Raw genomic sequence first — 18,043 nt, forward strand, 5'->3', positions numbered from 1 at the left:
ATTGTCAAAAAGCCAACGGAAAACACGTGGCTGTAATTAACTCACCTTTGATTTGAACAAAAATGGAGTGACGTATGCTACCTAAATGATTGTTGGCCATGCATACATATTCCCCAGCATCCTCTTCTGACACATTGCTAATTTTTATTGTCTTGTTGTAATTCTCAAACTTCACTTTCCGTCCTGGAAGGTCACCGCCTTTCTTGAACCATTTGACTTCCGGTGTGGGACTACGGGGGAAGGCATACAGCGATCAAAGCATGTAAAATATGTACTCTCTGTAGGAATATTGGTACGATGACACATAATGATTTTACAATAAATAACACCCCACTCTCCCTACCCCCAGACAGCAGAGCTTTCCATGGTGTGAAATCAAGGTCCTTCCATCACAGAAAAACTTTACCCTAACTGTGATGTATTTATTTTATTTATTTATTTATTTCCTTGAACTTGTTTATACCTCAGGAACTCTTCTTAAATAAAGCTCTTGGTAATTTTTCAAAAATTACTCCTGCTTGGGGGTAAAACTTTGGATTTTAATGTATGGGGGCAGATGGGGCTGTACTAGGGAAGCACAAAATTTCACAAAGGAATGAAGAGCAAGAAATTTTGTTTTGGAATAGGTTTTAAAACAATATACTGTAATACAAGATAAGAGTTCAAAGTCTGAGTTAGATTTATAGTTTGTCACAGTGTACCCCGCCTCTCGCCCAAAGATAGCTTGGATGAACTCTAGCACTCTGGCGACCCTAATGAAGGTAATGAATCCATGGATGACTTTCCCTTTGTGTGTTTGCAAAGTAATACAATTCAAATTAACAGTTGCTATCACAACCTACTTGGTAAGTAGAATTTATCTGTTTATAAGACGATGCTGAAGTGTTTTTTTTTTTTTTTTGACAGTATAAAACTGTAATGTTGTCCCCTTCAAGATACACTGGAACAATAACTTGTTTCAACTAACTTAACAACTATGTAGGCTAATAACATTACTTTGGCTCACAACACAATATCTGTGTCAGGGCGTGGCTAGGCCACTGCCCTGGGCGGAGCTGCTTCTGGCAGCAGCCCCACACCTGCACTGTATAGACACTAATGGATACTTTTCACAGACGTCACGCCGACCACGTGTTTGTTTGTTTGTTTTGGACGGCAAGATCGTGTCTACATATCATGGCTAGGAAGCAATAAATGTTTACTGTAATGTTTTGGCTACGGTTATCGTTTCATCTTTTATCTTGAAAGTCATTTGACAAACGAACACTGTAACCAGAGGTGGCACTTGTGCTGGCTTGAGGAATAAATAAAGAAATAAGCCACATGTGAAACTGAGAGCATTGTGTCGACGTCAGCGGGGGGCGACTAGACGATAAGGTCAATTAGCTATAGAGGTTGGGAAGCAAAATAAATGTCACCCACGTTAAAAAGTACAGTTAGACTCACGTCTACATTATTCAATAACAGCAATAACATAACATGGTGTCAGAGTGACGGAAGTATAACTACGGACTCACGGGAAAGAAAAAAAACAAACTCACGGGGAAAAAAATGAACGAAGACGACGAGGAGGCGTTCGATGTTCTAACTCACCCAATTTACCAGATGCATGGTGGAGATTCGAGCAACACGCTGAACTCATGTTCACAGCACTGCTTAAAAACAGAGCTGAAGAGGAAAAGTGCAGTTTCCTCCTGATGTGGATCAGCGAAAAAGGACGGGATACGTGGACACTGACCTGAGACGAAGATAAATTGCTAATCCCTTATTATGAAAAATTCTCTGATTACCTCACTCTGAAAGCAAACCCCATATTTGCTCGATATAAGTTCCACGAGAAGGCGCAAGGTAACTGTGAGTCATGTGAGCACTTTGTGACAGAACTCAAGCTGTTGCTTAAAGACTATAAATACTCAAACAGCCATGAGGTGGTCAGAGACCGCATACTTTTTGTTACTAATTCACCGAGTGTGCGCAAAAAGTTACTCAGCCAGGGGCTGGTGCTCACGCTCGAAAAAAGCGATCAGCATAGCCCGCTCTCATGAGTTAGCAAAAGTGTAGCTAAAGGTTATGGCTAGCGACAGCCACGAGGTTCACGTGATCCACAGCAAACCTGGAAAGCAAAGTTTCACTGCGGATGCAATGAGGCATATTGACAGCCCAAAGACCTCCATAAAGATATGTAAAAAGTGTGGAGGATACCACAGTAAATTAGCTGAATGCCCAGAAAAAGGTAAACAATGCCTGAAGTATCAGATCCCTTTTTCAGTCTGTTCTTACAACCATGAGCTACACAATGAGGTTAGGGTTATGATGAAAAGGCCGTAAGACGCTTATAAGCAAGCCAATATTCACAAAAAGATCACTCAAACATGCAAGTTGTATTGTAGTTTTGCCGTCCAGGGGTGTGGTAAACAAAACATGACATCTCGTGAAAAGTATCTATTAAGCCAGGAATATAAAGCTTGAGTTTATATTTTTTAATGCAGCCCTATGGGGGGCACAAACCAGTACAATCTGTAGGCCGGTCCCAAGCCCGGATAAATGCAGAGGGTTGCGTCAGGAAGGGCATCCGGCGTAAAAACTGTGCCAAACAAATATGAGCGTTCATCTAAAGAATCCCATACCGGATCGGTCGTGGCCCGGGTTAACAACGCCCGCCCCCGGCACTGCTAACCTGCAGGGCGTCGGTGGAAATTCAGCTACTGTGGGTCGAAGACAAAGAAGAGGAGGAAACCGGATCCAGTGTCAGAAGAAAAAGAGGAATGCACAGAGCCTACAACTGAGTGTAGGGACTTTGAATGTTGGAACTATGACAGGAAAAGCTCAGGAGTTGGTTGACATGATGATTAGGAGAAAGGTTGATATTCTGTGCATTCAAGAGAGCAGGTGGAAAGGTAGTAAGGCTAGAAGTTTGGGAGCAGGGTTTAAATTATTCTACCACGGAGTAGATGGGAAGAGAAATGGAGTAGGGGTTATTTTAAAGGAAGAGCTGGCTAAGAATGTCTTGGAGGTGAAAAGAGTATCAGATCGAGTGATGAGACTAAAATTTGAAATTGAGGGTGTTATGTATAATGTGGTTAGCGGCTATGCACCTCAGGTAGGATGTGACCTAGAGTTGAAAGAGAAATTCTGGAAGGAACTAGATGAAGTAGTTCTGATCATCCCAGACAGCGAGAGAGTTGTGACAGACAGCGAGAGAGTTGTGATTGGTGCAGATTGTAATGGACATATTGTTAAAGGAAACAGGGGCGATGAAGAAGTGATGGGTAAGTACGGCTTCTAGGAAAGGAACTTTGAAGGACAGATGGTGGTAGACTTTGCAAAAAGAATGGCGATGGCTGTAGCGAACACTTATTTCCAGAAGAGGGAGGAACATATGGTGACCTACAAGAGCGGAAGTAAAAGCATGCAGGTGGATTATATTTTGTGCAGATGATGTAATCTGAAGGAGATTACTGACTGTAAAGTAGTGGTAGGGGAGAGTGTAGCTCGACAGCATAGGATGGTGGTGTGTAGGATCACTCTGGTGGTGGGTAGGAAGATTAAGAAGACAAAGGTAGAGCAGAGAACCATGTGGTGGAAGCCGAGAAAGGGAGAATGTTGTGCGGCCTTTCGGAAGGAGGTGAAGACAGGCTCTTGATGGACAGCAGAAGCTCCTGGAAGACTGGACTACGACAGCCAAGGTAATCAGAGAGACAGGCAGGAGAGTACTTGGTGTGTCATCTGGTAGGAAAGGGGAGAAGGAGACTTGGTGGTGGAACCCCAAAATACAGGGAGTCATACAAGGAAAGAGATTAGCGAAGAAGAAGTGGGATACTGAGAGGACTGAGGAGAGGCGAAAGGAGTACATCGAGATGCGACGTAGGGCAAAGGTAGAGGTGGCAAAGGCTAAACAAGAGGCATATGAAGACATGTACACCAGGTTGGACACGAAAGAAGGAGAAAAGGATCTCTACAGGTTGGCCAGACAGAGGGATAGAGATGGGAAGGATGTGCAGCAGGTCAGGGTGATTAAGGATAGAGATGGAAATTTGTTGACTGGTGCCGGTAGTGTACTAAATAGATGGAAAGAATTCTTTGAGAAGTTGATGAATGAAGAAAATGAGAGAGAAGGAAGAGTTGAAGAGGCAAGAGTGAAGGACCAGGAAGTGGAAATGATTACTAAGGGGGAAGTCAGAAAGGCATTACAAAGGATGAAAAATGGAAAGGCAGTTGGTCCTGATGACATACCGGTAGAGGTATGGAAGCAATTTGGAGAGATGGCTGTGGAGTTTTTGACCAACTTATTCAACAGAATACTAGCGGGCGAAAAGATGCCTGAAGAATGGAGGAAAAGTGTTCTAGTTCCCATTTTAAGAACAAAGGGGATGTTCAGAGCTGTGGGAACTATAGAGGAATAAAGTTGATGAGCCACACAATGAAGTTATGGGAAAGAGTAGTGGAGGCTAGACTCAGGACAGAAGTAAGTATCTGCGAGCAACAGTATGGTTTCATGCCTAGAAAGAGTACCACAGATGCATTATTTGCCTTGAGGATGCTTGTGGAAAAGTACAGAGAAGGTCAGACGGCGCTACATTGTGTCTTTGTGGATCGAGAGAAAGCCTATGACAGAGTACCAAGAGAGGAACTGTGGTACTGCATGCGTAAGTCTGGTGTGGCAGAGAAGTATGTTAAAATAGTACAGGACATGTATGATGGCAGCAGAACAATGGTGAGGTGTGCCTTAGGTGTGACAGAGGAATTTAAGGTGGAGGTGGGACTGCATCAGGGATCAGCTCTGAGCCCCTTCCTGTTTGCAGTGGTAATGGATAGACTGACAGATGAGGTTAGACTGGAATCCCCTTGGACCATGATGTTCGCAGATGATATTGTCATATGCAGTGAAAGCAGGGAGCATGCAGAGGAACAATTGGAAAGATGGAGACATGCAGTGGAAAGGAGAGGAATGAAGATTAGCCGAAGTAGTAGAGGGGGAAGAGTGAGGCTACAGGGAGAAGAGATAGCGAGGGTGGACGACTTCAAATACTTGGGGTCAACAATACAGAGCAATGGAGAGTGTGGTCAGGAAGTGAAGAAACGGGTCCAAGCAGGTTGGAACAGCTGGCGAAAGGTGTCTGGTGTGTTATGTGACAGAAGAGTCTCTGCTAGGATGAAGGGCAAAGTTTACAAAACAGTGGTGAGGCCGGCCATGATGTACGGATTAGAGACGGTGGCACTGAAGAAACAACAGGAAGCTGAACTGGAGGTGGCAGAAATGAAGATGTTGAGGTTCTCGCTCGGAGTGACCAGGTTGGATAGGATTAGAAATGAGCTCATTAGAGGGACAGCCAAAGCTGGATGTTTTGGAGACAAGATTCGAGAGAGCAGACTTCGATGGTTTGGACATGTTCAGAGGCGAGAGAGTGAGTATATTGGTAGAAGGATGCTGAGGATGGAGCTCCCAGGCAAAAGAGCGAGAGGAAGACCAAAGAGAAGGTTTATGGATGTGGTGAGGGAAGACATGAGGGCAGTTGGGGTTAGAGAGGAAGATGCAGGAGATAGGCTAAGATGGCAAAAGATGACACGCTGTGGCGACCCCTAACGGGACAAGCCGAAAGGAAAAGAAGAAGAAGATAAAGCTTGAGTTTGTCACTCTCATTTGCCAGTTCATTGTGTTTGAGACTGTAGTAGTCTGTGTGAGTATACGAGCCTCTTGTTGTGTATTAGCCTCTTTGTCATGGCCAGTGTTCCTGAGCCACGACAGCGAAGTCAAATCTTGTTTTTTGCCTAGCAGTAATCTGACCTCGTTTTCATGTTGTTGGAGCTACCCTGTTGCCACATGTTTTTGTACGTCTTCCTTTTTTGGACTGCCAATCTGTGTATGACCTCTGCCTGGAAAACCACCTTCAACATTATGTCCCTGCCTCGGAGTCCTGCATTTGGGTCCAGCCCCATATAGCATGCTCATGACAGAACGAACTGGCCATACATGGACCAAGCGGACTCAAAGCCAAAAGACACAAAACTTAAAGCCCAGATTCATTGCCCTTCAAGTGCAGCGGTCCGAAGAACTTTCTGCTTACCACCGGCGTTTCATGGTTCAATGGGAGTGTAGGAATTCAACGATCAAGTATGAATTTGCGGTTCTCATGAATCTGAAGAATCCAGCGGAGATTGATCCACCAGGCAAGGCCCCTTGATTTTGTTTCGGCAATGCCTGGCTCGTGGCTATTGCCTCTCGCTCCTCTCTTGGCAATGACCGAGCCACGGCCGCCTCACACACCTGTCTCGGCGGGGACAAAGCCACGACCGCCTCTCGCTCCTGTCCCGGCGGCGACCGACCAAGGATCGCCTCTCGCTCATGCCTCGGTCGTGACCGACCCTGGGCCGCCTCTCGCCCAAGTCTCGTTGGTGCCTGAACCAGACCCACCTCTCGCCCAAGCCTCGGCAGCCCTCGACCCCGGGCTGCCTCTCGCCCCAGCTTCAGCGGCCCTCGACCCCTGGCAAGGTTTAAATTACTCTACCACAGAGTAGACGGGAAGAGAAATGGAAGACGGGTTATTTTAAAGGAAGAGCTGGCTAAGAATGTCTTGGAGGTGAAAATAGTATCAGATCGAGTGATGAGTCTAAAATTTGAAATTGAGGGTCTTATGTATAATGTGATTAGCGGCTATGCCTCACAGGAAGGAAACAGGGGCAATAAGGAAGTGATGGGTAAGTACGGCATCCAGGAAAGGAACGTTGAGGGACAGATGGTGGTGGACTTTGCAAAAAGGATGGAGATGGCTGTAGTGAACACTTATTTCCAGAAGAGGGAGGAACATATCGTGACCTACAAGAGCGGAGGTAGAAGCACGCAGGTGGATTATATTTTGTGCAGACGATGTAATCTGAAGGAGATTTTTGACTGTAAAGTAGTGGCAGGGGAGAGTGTAGCTCGACAGCATAGGATGGTGGTGTGTAGGATGACTCTGGTGGTGGGTAGGAAGATTAAGAAGACAAAGGTAGAGCAGAGAACCATGTGGTGGAAGCTGAGAAAGGAAGAATTTTGTGCGGCCTTTCGGAAAGAGGTGAGACAGGCTCTCGATGGACAGCAGAAGCTCCCGGAAGACTGGACGACGACAGCCAAGGTAATCAAAGAGACAGGCAGGAGAGTACTTGTTGTGTCTTCTGGTAAGAAAAGGGAGAAGGAGACTCGGTGGTGGAACCCCAAAATACAGGGAGTCATACAAGGAAAGAGATTAGCGAAGAAGAAGTGGGACACTGAGAGGACTGAGGAGAGGCGAAAGGAGTAAATCGAGATACGACATAGGGCAAAGGTAGAGGTGGTAAAGGCTGGAAAAGAGGCATATGAAGACATGTACACCAGGTTGGACACGAAAGAAGGAGAAAAGGATCTCTACAGGTTAGCCAGACAGAGGGATAGAGATGGGAAGGATGTTCAGCAGGTAAGGTTGATTGAGGATAGAGATGGAAATGTGTTGATTAGTGACAGTAGTGTGCTCAATAGATGGAAAGAATACTTTGAGAAGTTGATGAATGAAGAAAATGAGAGAGAAGGAAGAGTTGAAAAGGCAAGTGTGAAGGACCAAGAAGTGCCAATGATTAGTAGGGGGAAGTCAGAAAGGCACTACAAAGGATGAAAAATGGAAAGGTTGGAAAAGTTGGTCCTGATGACATACCAGTGGAGGTATGGAAGCAATTTGGAGAGATAGCCATGGAGTTTTTGACCAACTTATTCAACAGAATACTACCGGGCGAAAAGATGCCTGAAGAATGGAGAAAAAGTGTTCTAGTTCCCATTTTTAAGAACAAAGGGGATGTTCAGAGCTGTGGGAATTATAGAGGAATAAAGTTGATGGGCCAGACAATGAAGTTATGGCAAAGAGTAGTGGAGGCTCGACTCAGGACAGAAGTCAGTATCTGCAAGCAACAGTATGGTTTCATGCCTAGAAAGAGTACCACAGATGCATTATTTGCCCTGAGGATGCTCGTGGAAAAGTACAGAGAAGGTCAGAAGGAGCTACATTGTGTGTGTCTGGATCTAGAGGAAGCCTATGACAGAGTACCAAGAGAGGAACTGTAGTACTGCATGCGTAAGTCTGGTGTGGCAGAGAAGTATGTTAGAATAGTACAGGACATGTATGATGGCAGCAGAACAATGATGAGGTGTGCCTTAGGTGTGACAGAAGGATTTAAGGTGGAGGTGGGACTGCATAAGGGATCAGTTCTGAGCCCCTTCCTGTTTAGAGTGGTAATGGATAGGCTGACAGATGAGGTTAGACTGGAAAAGGATAAAGATGAAAGCTGGGTAGCGTAATGGCTTCACCGGGAACACGTCCACAGATCTAAGTCTCCATGAAACACAGGGTGGCAGAATGTCCATAGTCTTTGCAGGGCTTGATCAGAAGTTGAAGTTCATTCATTTTGTTGGCTAGGGATCGTAGATTCGCGAGATGAATAGACCAAAGCACCAGTCCTGCGGAGATGAACTTGTGGACTTGATCGTGAGTCTGCTCCCGTAGAGAGCTGCGATGAATAACTCCGGGAAAAGATTAAGCGAATTACCGAGAGTTGTCGAAAAAATATGGAGAAGACTCTATGATGGTTAGCAAGTCATTTCTTGTGTACTTGAGTCCCAAGACAACCAAAAAACACACAAACATAAACAATACCAGGATGCACGTACTGAAGTGATAACTATAAGTCAATGAGATAAGGTTCTGTTTTATGCTGTGAATTCATGCATAAAGCTGATTCTGTAACGTCCATCTTTCTGTCTAACTATACATACATTACAAGCACGACCGGTCTCATTCCATTCAAAACACTGTTTGGGAGACCATATATTTTCCACACAATGAGAGACAGACGAATGATGAAAAAAAAAAAAAAACCTCACACAAGTGGGCACCTTTCAGGAGTTATTAACAACCCCAAACAGCTTAAAAAAATTGCAAAAAGGGATACTTTAGTTCATTTGTCGATTGTAAGAAAGTTATTGCTTTTGAAACCATTGTTAACACAAAAAAACTAAATTGTTTTATTGGCCAATTGTAAGATCGCTGTTCTCATTCCCACTGCCAAAGGTCGCTGTAGTCCAGTTACACATGGGAGTGAGACTGTTGTCATAATGGTGACTACACAGTTAAATTTTGCTGTTGGGTGTTGGATTGAAATGCTACCAGTTATTTTTATTTTTCTGTTTGAGTGGTACCTGTCGGAACCACCCATGGTCCCCCGCCCAAAAAAAAAAAAACAAGTTGGGGGATTCTGTGTATCCATTAACTTCTTTTGAAAAACAAAAACATTGTTTTCTCATGGGGTGTCATTAGGAAATTTCACGTACATCAAATTGATAGGACTGGAGACAAATTAGGAAATTTATCAGCATTGATGTGTAAAACCATTTTTGTGCCATTGTCATGGTGGTGCGGCAGTAACTGTCTCTTTTCTTTTTTTTTTTTTGTTTTTGTTTTTACACAGGATGCCTTTGCTGATGCAACCCTACTGCATTTATTCAGAGAGAGAGCTGGAGGCTATCCCAGCGAACTTTGGGCGGAGGTCGACTACACCCCGGCCTGGTCGGCAGCCAGTCGCAGTGCAGATGTCAACACCATCACTGAGCGGGAATCGATCCCACGCTGCCTTCACTCAAAATATCCCTCTGAGGGAAACCCGAACTACAACGTGGCCTGCAAGAGAAATGAGTTTGACACCTCTTCACGACACCACCAGACTTAAAAAAAAAATGTAACAAGTTACTGTTCTTTAATAACTTTATTATTACCATTTGTCCATTCATCCTATATCTGTTTATGAATTAACATCTACTGTACATGCAGTTTTACCCAAACACTGGCATAGACTGAGCAAGAGCTGAATGACATGGACAAAATAGCAGAAATAGAAATAGCACGTGGATACACCTTAAACACTGTAAACGGTTATCTCAGCTGAGTCACTCAAAGGGAACGGTGAGCAAAGCCCAGCATAAGGTGGGTGAAGATTTATAGTATCTGAAAATACCCGAAGGCTGGTGAAGAAGACACTTGACTCATTTAGGGGTGACTTGGTCGACATGACTTCAAAATATCTAAATAATATGATAGCATGTTGGGCTGCAACATTGACAGCCGTAATGATATTTTTGTTCATATGCTACTTTTGGACACCTGTAAAGCTGACAAAACACATAACAATAGAACCAATGATTATACTCAGTCAACTATGCCTACCACACATAAGATAAAGAGGCGCAACCTCATTTCAAATAACATTGATAAACAACTATGCGGCAGTCACTGTGGCATGAGGGGAGGGTTTCATGTGTGCCTCCCAATGAATCAGTTAAGCACTATTGTAATTCTTTGCTGGGGATTCCATCTATGGGTTTATGCTAAAGGAAACCCCCATTTTCTTCTCACCATTACCAATTTAATGCTACCCTAAACCCAAATGCCATACAAAAGAGTCCGTATACTATGGAGGAAGTTGAACTATTTTAACTAAAGAGTGTGAGGAACATTTTTTTATTATACAAATGGGGGAAAAAAATTGTTTTTACTAATGTGGAATGCCCCCAACGAGGTAAACTATAGTTACATCACGTGCATGGGCTCTGGGCCACTCCTGTGTATCATTTCAGCAGAAATTCCAACACAGTGTACCCTGGAGGTAATGACTAAAACAACTCCTAACACCACAAAAATGGAATAGTATTTATCCAACAACTAATGCAGTAAATGGTAAACTGATATTTTCTACTAATGTTCCATTGGCTAATTTCTCCTGTGTTAGCTTTACAGGGACAGGTGTTAAGGTGGGAAGTCTCAAAAAAACATGGTGTTATGATATCTATCGGCAAACTTGCACCACTGCTCCCACGCAGCAATGTGTGGTGGTGGTGTGTTGGTCAAAAGTTGTATGACACACTGATAAATGCACCAGGAACGTGTGCACTGGTATCACTGCTCTTATCTGTGATTGTGTTTCCATCCAAAGCAGAGGATATACAATTGGCAAATGAAGAATGCTTTGCTCTGCCTGGAATGAAGAATGCTATGCTCTGCTCTAGAAAACGTGGTTGCAAATGTGGGATAAACAGGGGGGAAATGTAGGAATAATTCTGAACATAATTATCATACATTGGGTTCCAGTAAAGAAATGCTTTGCTCTGCTCTAGATAACGTGGCAGCCGCTTAGCAGGCGATAGCAAGAACAAAAACATGTAATCATGAGAACTGTTAGAACTGCTACCTGTTGAAGAAATGATGACCACACATGTATTCCGCAATCTTCAACACATGCACACACATATGAACAAACGAGTACACTTTGTTTCAAACTGTTTTGCTTGCTGGCTCCTTTTTGTAACATCCATGTAAATAAGGGGCGTCTTAAAAGTAAATAAATAGAGGTGCTGAGGAGAGGATAATCAGAGAGTGCAGTCGTGAATTGTACGAGACAGTTCCTCTCCTCTCTCCTCGCGAGACTTGAACTGGTGTCTTTGCTTCCTTTTTGTCCATTTAATGAATCTCTAATTGGTAAACCTGACACAGAGGGTGAGTGGTGACTGTGTTTTTGGTGGGGCAGAGAACTGGGAGTACATGTGAAAAAAAATCTGTGAACACTCATGAATGTGTTTCCTTTGTAATGCAGGTATGTGAATTTATGTAAGGTTTTTTTTTAGTTTATTGCAATGTAAATCACATTTTATTTATTTTTATAACGTAACTACTCTTGTTCGTGAGTCTTCCTAGAGAGAGAGCAGTGAGAGTATATGTGAAGAAAAATCTGTGAACACCCGCGAATGTGTCTCATTTGTAATGCAGAGAGAGAGGATTAAACCAATTTGAGACCAGCCAACGTGTGTGTCTTCTCATTCATTCCTCAAAAACATACACAACACAGAGTTAGGCCCACTACACAAAGGTATGGCTCCGTGATGGGCTACCTGCAAAAGCACCCATTGTGAAATACAAAAGGCAACAAGAAAAGGTACATGCATCCACCTTTGACACACCTACACATCAACATCAATTTACAGCATTTAGAATTATGAACATGTCAAATTATGGTACATCAGGGCTTTATTTTGTTTAGGGCTTTATTTGTAGTGATTATATAAAAAGATTTTAGTTCTCTTAATTTATTTTACCATGTATGCATGCGTGTGTGTGTGTGGGGGGGTGTCTGTGTGTGTGTGCATGTACAGAGTGTTTAAACTCACAGTCCTGCAGCAATACACTCCAACAACAGTTGCTCATCTCTCAGCACCATTTTGGCACTCTCACTGCCCAATGGTGAGAGGAAGGTTGGAGTTGACTCAGCTATTTTACGGCCTACAGATGAAGAAAAGGGGGGGCATTTAAAACACCTTCAAACCTATTCATGATTAAATCCAAGTATTACAGGTTCTTGATTGCTTGACACACTGACTACTCCTTCCTTATTATTCCATTTGTAGCAACTGCCACCTAAAAAGAACACTATTATTCTGATAATTTCCTAATGGCTATGTTCCATTTCCAAAAGGCAGGGCTCTCTCTCTCCACTCCCTCACAGTGCCCAATAAATGGGTCCAACACCCTCTGGCTTCTCTCACAGGAAGACATTAACAGAAGCAGAAAAACAACAACAGGGTCATTGATCTTCCTTAATGTCTCCCAAGGGAACAGAGGTGGCGGAGACTTTCAAGGCTTAAAAAGAACAGCCAGGCAAACCTGTCCTATTTTTCTCTCTCACTTTGTGATGACATTTGCATGGTATCACGACAAGGAGTATTTTAAATCATTCACTTGATACGTTTTTATTTGCTTCTTAAAATTATGGACCTGGTTACTTTTTCTGCTTTGCCAAGACAAGCTTGCCAAAATGAAAGTTTTTCACATTGGACCTTGGTCTCTAGGTGTTGGCATTCACAGTATCCGATCTTTTGTAGAAAATAAACACACTAAGCACCGTTTGACATGGAGAAAGCGAGACAGAGGTCTAGAATATAGGAAGGGAAAAAATCTGATGCCAGGTTTGTGCAGCTGATTGGAATGTGAGCAGCAACACAGTACTGTACTGTCATTTTCCACAGCAACAACATTAAACAGGTGCAGTAAGCCCTTTCTTTATCACGGTTCACCTATAGCAGATTCAGTGCACATTTTTAAAATCAAATTAATTATCCTGACAACTGGCCATATAAGAGTGTTTATATATACTGTATTTTAATATTGGCGGCATAGAGGCACAGATGTAGAGTATTTTCTGAGGGCCAGGGTTCAAATCGTGGCCTAGCCTGTATGGAGTTTGCATGTTCTCCTTATGCCTGAATGGGTTTTCTCTGGGCACTCCGGTTTCCCCCGAAATCCCAAAAACATGCATTAATTGGAGATTGTAAATTGCCCCTAGTCGTGATTGTGAGTGTGGCTGTTGACTGTATCTATGTGCCCTGCAATTGGCTGGCAACCAGTTCAGGGTGTACACTGCCTCCTGCCCAATGACAACTGGGATTTGCTCCAACACTCCTGCGACCTTCATGAGGATATGCGGATATGTTTTATTATTATAATTTAATACATTATATTAAAATGAGCATTTTGTAGCCTAAAACAACCATCCATTTTCCAAGGGATGGGTGCGTGGTGGAGCATATGTCAGCTTTCTTCAGAAGAGAGGCAGTGCACACCCTGAACTGGTTGCCAGCCAATCACAGAGCACATAAACTACTATTTGCCCTCGCATTCTCACCTGCCGAGTCTTCAATCAATTTACTACCCATGTTTTGGAGCGTGGGAGGAAACCGGAGTGCCCGGAGAAAACCCACGCTGGCACAGGGAGAATATGCAAAGTCCACAGAGGCAGGGGCTGGATTTTAACCCCTGCCCTCAGAACTGTGAGGCCAATACTCTAACCAGTTGCTCCACGGTTTCACCTCACATAGTAAAGATTCTAGCCTAATTCAATCTCTTCTTGGCCTGTACATTTTATATTTTGAGAAGAAGGCTATCATGACCAAGAAAAACGTGAAGAACATCGAAAGAAAATCAAACTGGGAATTACACACAATATGATACATACGATACGGAAAGAATGTTCCCTGGAAAGTAAGTTGGGTTCAATGTTTAAGGCTCTAACTAATTTGACTACTAAGAAAGGGAATGCATGAATCAATCACATTTGCATTTGAAATATGGTTACATGATGTAAACAAATTGTTAGTAAAATCAATGAATGGCTCAGATGTTGTCATCTTATGTTTTAGTTTGAACAAAACCCATCCATCCAACCATCCGTTTTCAGAGGGTTGAGTGTGAATGGGAGCCTTTCCCAACAAACTTTGATTCATTTCCAAGATTCAACAAATATTGGTGTGTTAAATTAACACTGATGTTTAGTCAGGGGTCAGCAGGTAAAGTCAGCATAACTAAGCTACTGATTGTGCTAATCATGTTAGAATTAGACAGGAGACAGAACTGTCCATACATCGGGACTCACCACCATATGGGTCACTGTCATTGTCAGAGGTGTCATTATTGTCTGAAAAGACACGCAAATGCATGTACATACACAGACATCCAGACACACAAACCAACCAAAGGTCAACACATTCAGATAACATGCAAGCAGTGCATTAATGACAAAAAGCTGTTTCCTAGTATCAAGAAAATCTCTTTTCATTTTGCTCTTAGGATAAATGCATCTCATCCCATGACATATCCACTCAACAGGGATGTATTCCAAAAGACACACATGGTGTGCAGTGCAGCCAAAATCAAGACACCCCCAAATAAATACATACTGTAATACAAATTATATGGTGATGACTACATGTTTAACCAGCATACCATTTCTGTGTTTGGAGTATGGATGTGTACTCTGCACTCACTGGTAAGAACTTGGAGAGTGAAGGGGTTCTTTTGCTGGATTGTGTGAGTGAAGAGGAACCGAGCATTGCAGCTATAGTCATTCTGGGCATCTTGGGCCATGACATTGGAAAAGTACAAGTCTCCATTTAAACCCTTGGACACTCGCTTATCCTGTCGGATTGGAATCATCCCTATGACAATGATAAAGGCAAAGACAGAGGACTTAGTCAACAGATAATCATGTCAAAAAAATTATAGACTGTATATATTTTATGGGAGTTTTATATATGTCATCACTGTTATATAATGGTGTCAATTATTTGGCAAAATAGCAGGAAATAGCCTACTGTAATTAAATTAAAGAAATCACATACACACAATGCCTGGACTCTATACCAAGACTATATGGATGTTTAAAGTATGAAACGTTAGTGTTTTTGTGTACATTACAGGTGTCAAATTCACGGCATGGGGACCAGATCCAGACCATCATGACACGTTATGTGGCCCCCAAAAGCAAACCTCTATCTAAATGCAGCAAAACAGTACCAAGATTTAAAACTACTATTACGACTGATTTCCAAACTAGTTACCCACCCATTTGATGGGAAAATGTACAAACACAATTCCAATGAAGTTGGGTTGTTGTGTAAAACTCATGTATAAACAGAATACAATGATTTACAATTATTTCCCACCTATACTTAATTGAATACATAACAAAGGCAAGATATTGAATGTTCAATCTGATAAACTTTATTTTTTTTGCAAGTAACGTCACTTACAATTTTATATCTGCAACACGTTCCAATAAAGATGGGACAGGTGGCAAAAAGACTAAGAACGATGAGGAAGGCTCATAAAACACCTGCCTGGAACATCCCACAGATAGGGTTAGATAGGCTAATTAGGAAGAGGTAGGTGCCATGATTAGGTATATTGGAAGCTTGCCTGTAATGGTCAGTCTTTCACAAGCAAATGGCGTGAGGTTCACCTCCTTGTGGATGAGTCCATGAGAAAATAATCAAACAGTTTAAGGACAATGTACAATTGCAAGAAATTTAGGGATTTTGTCATCTATGGTCCATAATATCATGAAAAGGTTCAGAGAATCTGGATAAATCACTGCATGTACGCGGCAAGACTGAAAACCAACATTGAATCCCCGTGACCTTCAATCCCTCTGATGGCACAGCATCAAAAACTGACATCAATGTGTAAAGTGTATCAGCACATCGACAGGAACACTTAAAAAAAAAAACAATGTCAGCAATACAATTGGGTGCTTCATCCATAAGTGCAAATTAAAACTCTCCTATGCAACACAAAAGTCATCATCAACAACACCCAGAAACACTGCCGGCTTCTCTGGGCCCCAAACGCATCTAAGATTGACTGATGCAAAGTGGAGAAGTGTTCTGTGCATTTTTCTCTTCTGTCCATATTTCAAATTGTGTTTGGAAATTTTTGACATCGTGTCCTCCAGGCCAAAGAGAAAAAGAACCATTCGGACTGTTATGGATGCAAAGTTCAAGTCCAGAATCGGTGAAAGAATAGGGGGCTGTGTGTGTCAATGGTATGGGTAACTCACACATCTGTGAAGGCACCATTATTGCTGAAAGGTACATCCATGTTTTGGTGAAACATATCTGCCATCCAACCATCTTTTTCATGGACACCCCTGTTTATTTCAGCAAGACAATGCAGTCACTGTGATTTGATAGGCACCTATGCGCCCGTGGGCCATTGCACTCACAAATCTGCATAGTCGAGCACAAAAAAATCACACGCGTAAAATTTGTTACAAGTAGAAATACATAATTTTGTGTAGTCTTCATGTGTTCCGTGTTCCCTCTAAGCTCTGCCACTGCACTTGTTGCACACTCTCAGCGCACATGAAAACCGATCCAACGTACTAAAGTGATGTCTTGACGTCCTGACGTCTTTTTTTTTAACAGGGAAGCTCACGGTCTCTAAAAATTGCTGCTTAGCCTACTTCTACTTCTAAGTTTACCTGACACCGCCCCCTCCGCTTTTAAAGGGGTACAATCATACAGTATTTACAAACAGAACACACACCCGTAAATTTATATCTGCAAGCATGACTGGTGGACCACACCCGTAACTTTATATCTGCGGGCATGACTGACCACACCTGTACATTTTTCAAATGTGAGTGACTGACAATGCCAAATCACATTCTGCATGTGTTACAACAGTGTGGCTTTAGAATAAAAGAATGTGGGTACTAGATTGGCCAGCTTGCAACAACGAAGACCTCCGACTTTTGAAGATCTGAAGCTGTACATTAAGCAAGAATGGGAAAGAATTCCACCAACAAAGCTTCAACAATTTGTGTCCTCAGTTCCCGAAGTTTATTGAATGCTGTTAAAAGAAAAGGTGATGTAACACAGTGGTAAACATGATCTTGTCTCAGCTTTTTTGGGAACGGGTTGCAGCCATGAAATTCAAAGTTAATGATTATTTGCTGAAAACAAAGTTTATCAGTTTGAACATTAAATATCTCATCTTTCTAGTGTATTCAATTATCGGTTAAACATGGTTTCCAAATCATTGTGCTCTGTTATTGTTTAACAACATCCAAACATCATTAGAATTGTGTTTGTATATGATAAATATTTCACACAGCCATAACGGCCCTCTGAGGGAAAACTTACCTATATTGTGGCCCATCACAAAAACAAGTTTGACACCTCTGTGTACGTGCACTTGAGGAAATGTGAGTCATATGTACTTAAAAGTGTAAACCTTAAGTACTGTATATCTATTGTTTTTCATTATATATTCATTGAAGATGTTATTGATTACAACATTGCTGTATTTTATCATTATCTAGCTAATGTTGTGAAAGGTGTGTTTTCATGTATAATTGCTGCTCACAACTGCTCATCCAGAAAGTAAATGGTGGAGGCAGGCCTGGAGGTGGGTTACAGGGGAGAACTAGTGAGGAGCCTTCAGTCACCACCACTGGCTCTAGCACCTCCTTGGGCCACAGAGGTGCCTCTGAAAGATGGCAAGGGAGATAAATGTGAAAATAACATAAAATGTTTTTAAAGAAAGCAATTAAATGTGCAGACATGCACAGAGTCTGTGATGGTTCATGAAGAAAGGTTAATTTCAGTTTTGCCTGTGCACGTAAAAGTCACGTGATACATTTTTCTTTTTCATCATTTTACTCA

At 42.4% G+C, this 18,043-nt stretch overlaps 1 protein-coding gene across 20 annotated transcripts in view; it reads right to left on the reverse strand.

Annotated features, from left to right (window-relative positions):
- nfasca (neurofascin homolog (chicken) a) overlaps positions 1-18,043 on the reverse strand; it is a 201,521-nt gene that overhangs the window by 96,278 nt on the left and 87,200 nt on the right. For 17 of the 20 annotated variants that reach the window (XM_061831670.1, XM_061831672.1, XM_061831689.1 and 14 more), the window contains 5 exons: positions 17,745-17,867; positions 14,864-15,034; positions 14,473-14,514; positions 12,215-12,326; positions 46-230 (listed from right to left, as the gene is read on the reverse strand). In XM_061831670.1, coding sequence (XP_061687654.1) covers positions 46-230; positions 12,215-12,326; positions 14,473-14,514; positions 14,864-15,034; positions 17,745-17,867 — 633 coding nt within the window. The remainder of the gene's footprint in view (positions 1-45; positions 231-12,214; positions 12,327-14,472; positions 14,515-14,863; positions 15,035-17,744; positions 17,868-18,043) is intronic. The other 3 variants (XM_061831691.1, XM_061831682.1, XM_061831680.1) reach the window with 1 other exon arrangement.

Source organism: Syngnathoides biaculeatus, chromosome 10 (assembly GCF_019802595.1).
Source record: "Syngnathoides biaculeatus isolate LvHL_M chromosome 10, ASM1980259v1, whole genome shotgun sequence".
Taxonomy (NCBI): domain Eukaryota; kingdom Metazoa; phylum Chordata; class Actinopteri; order Syngnathiformes; family Syngnathidae; genus Syngnathoides; species Syngnathoides biaculeatus.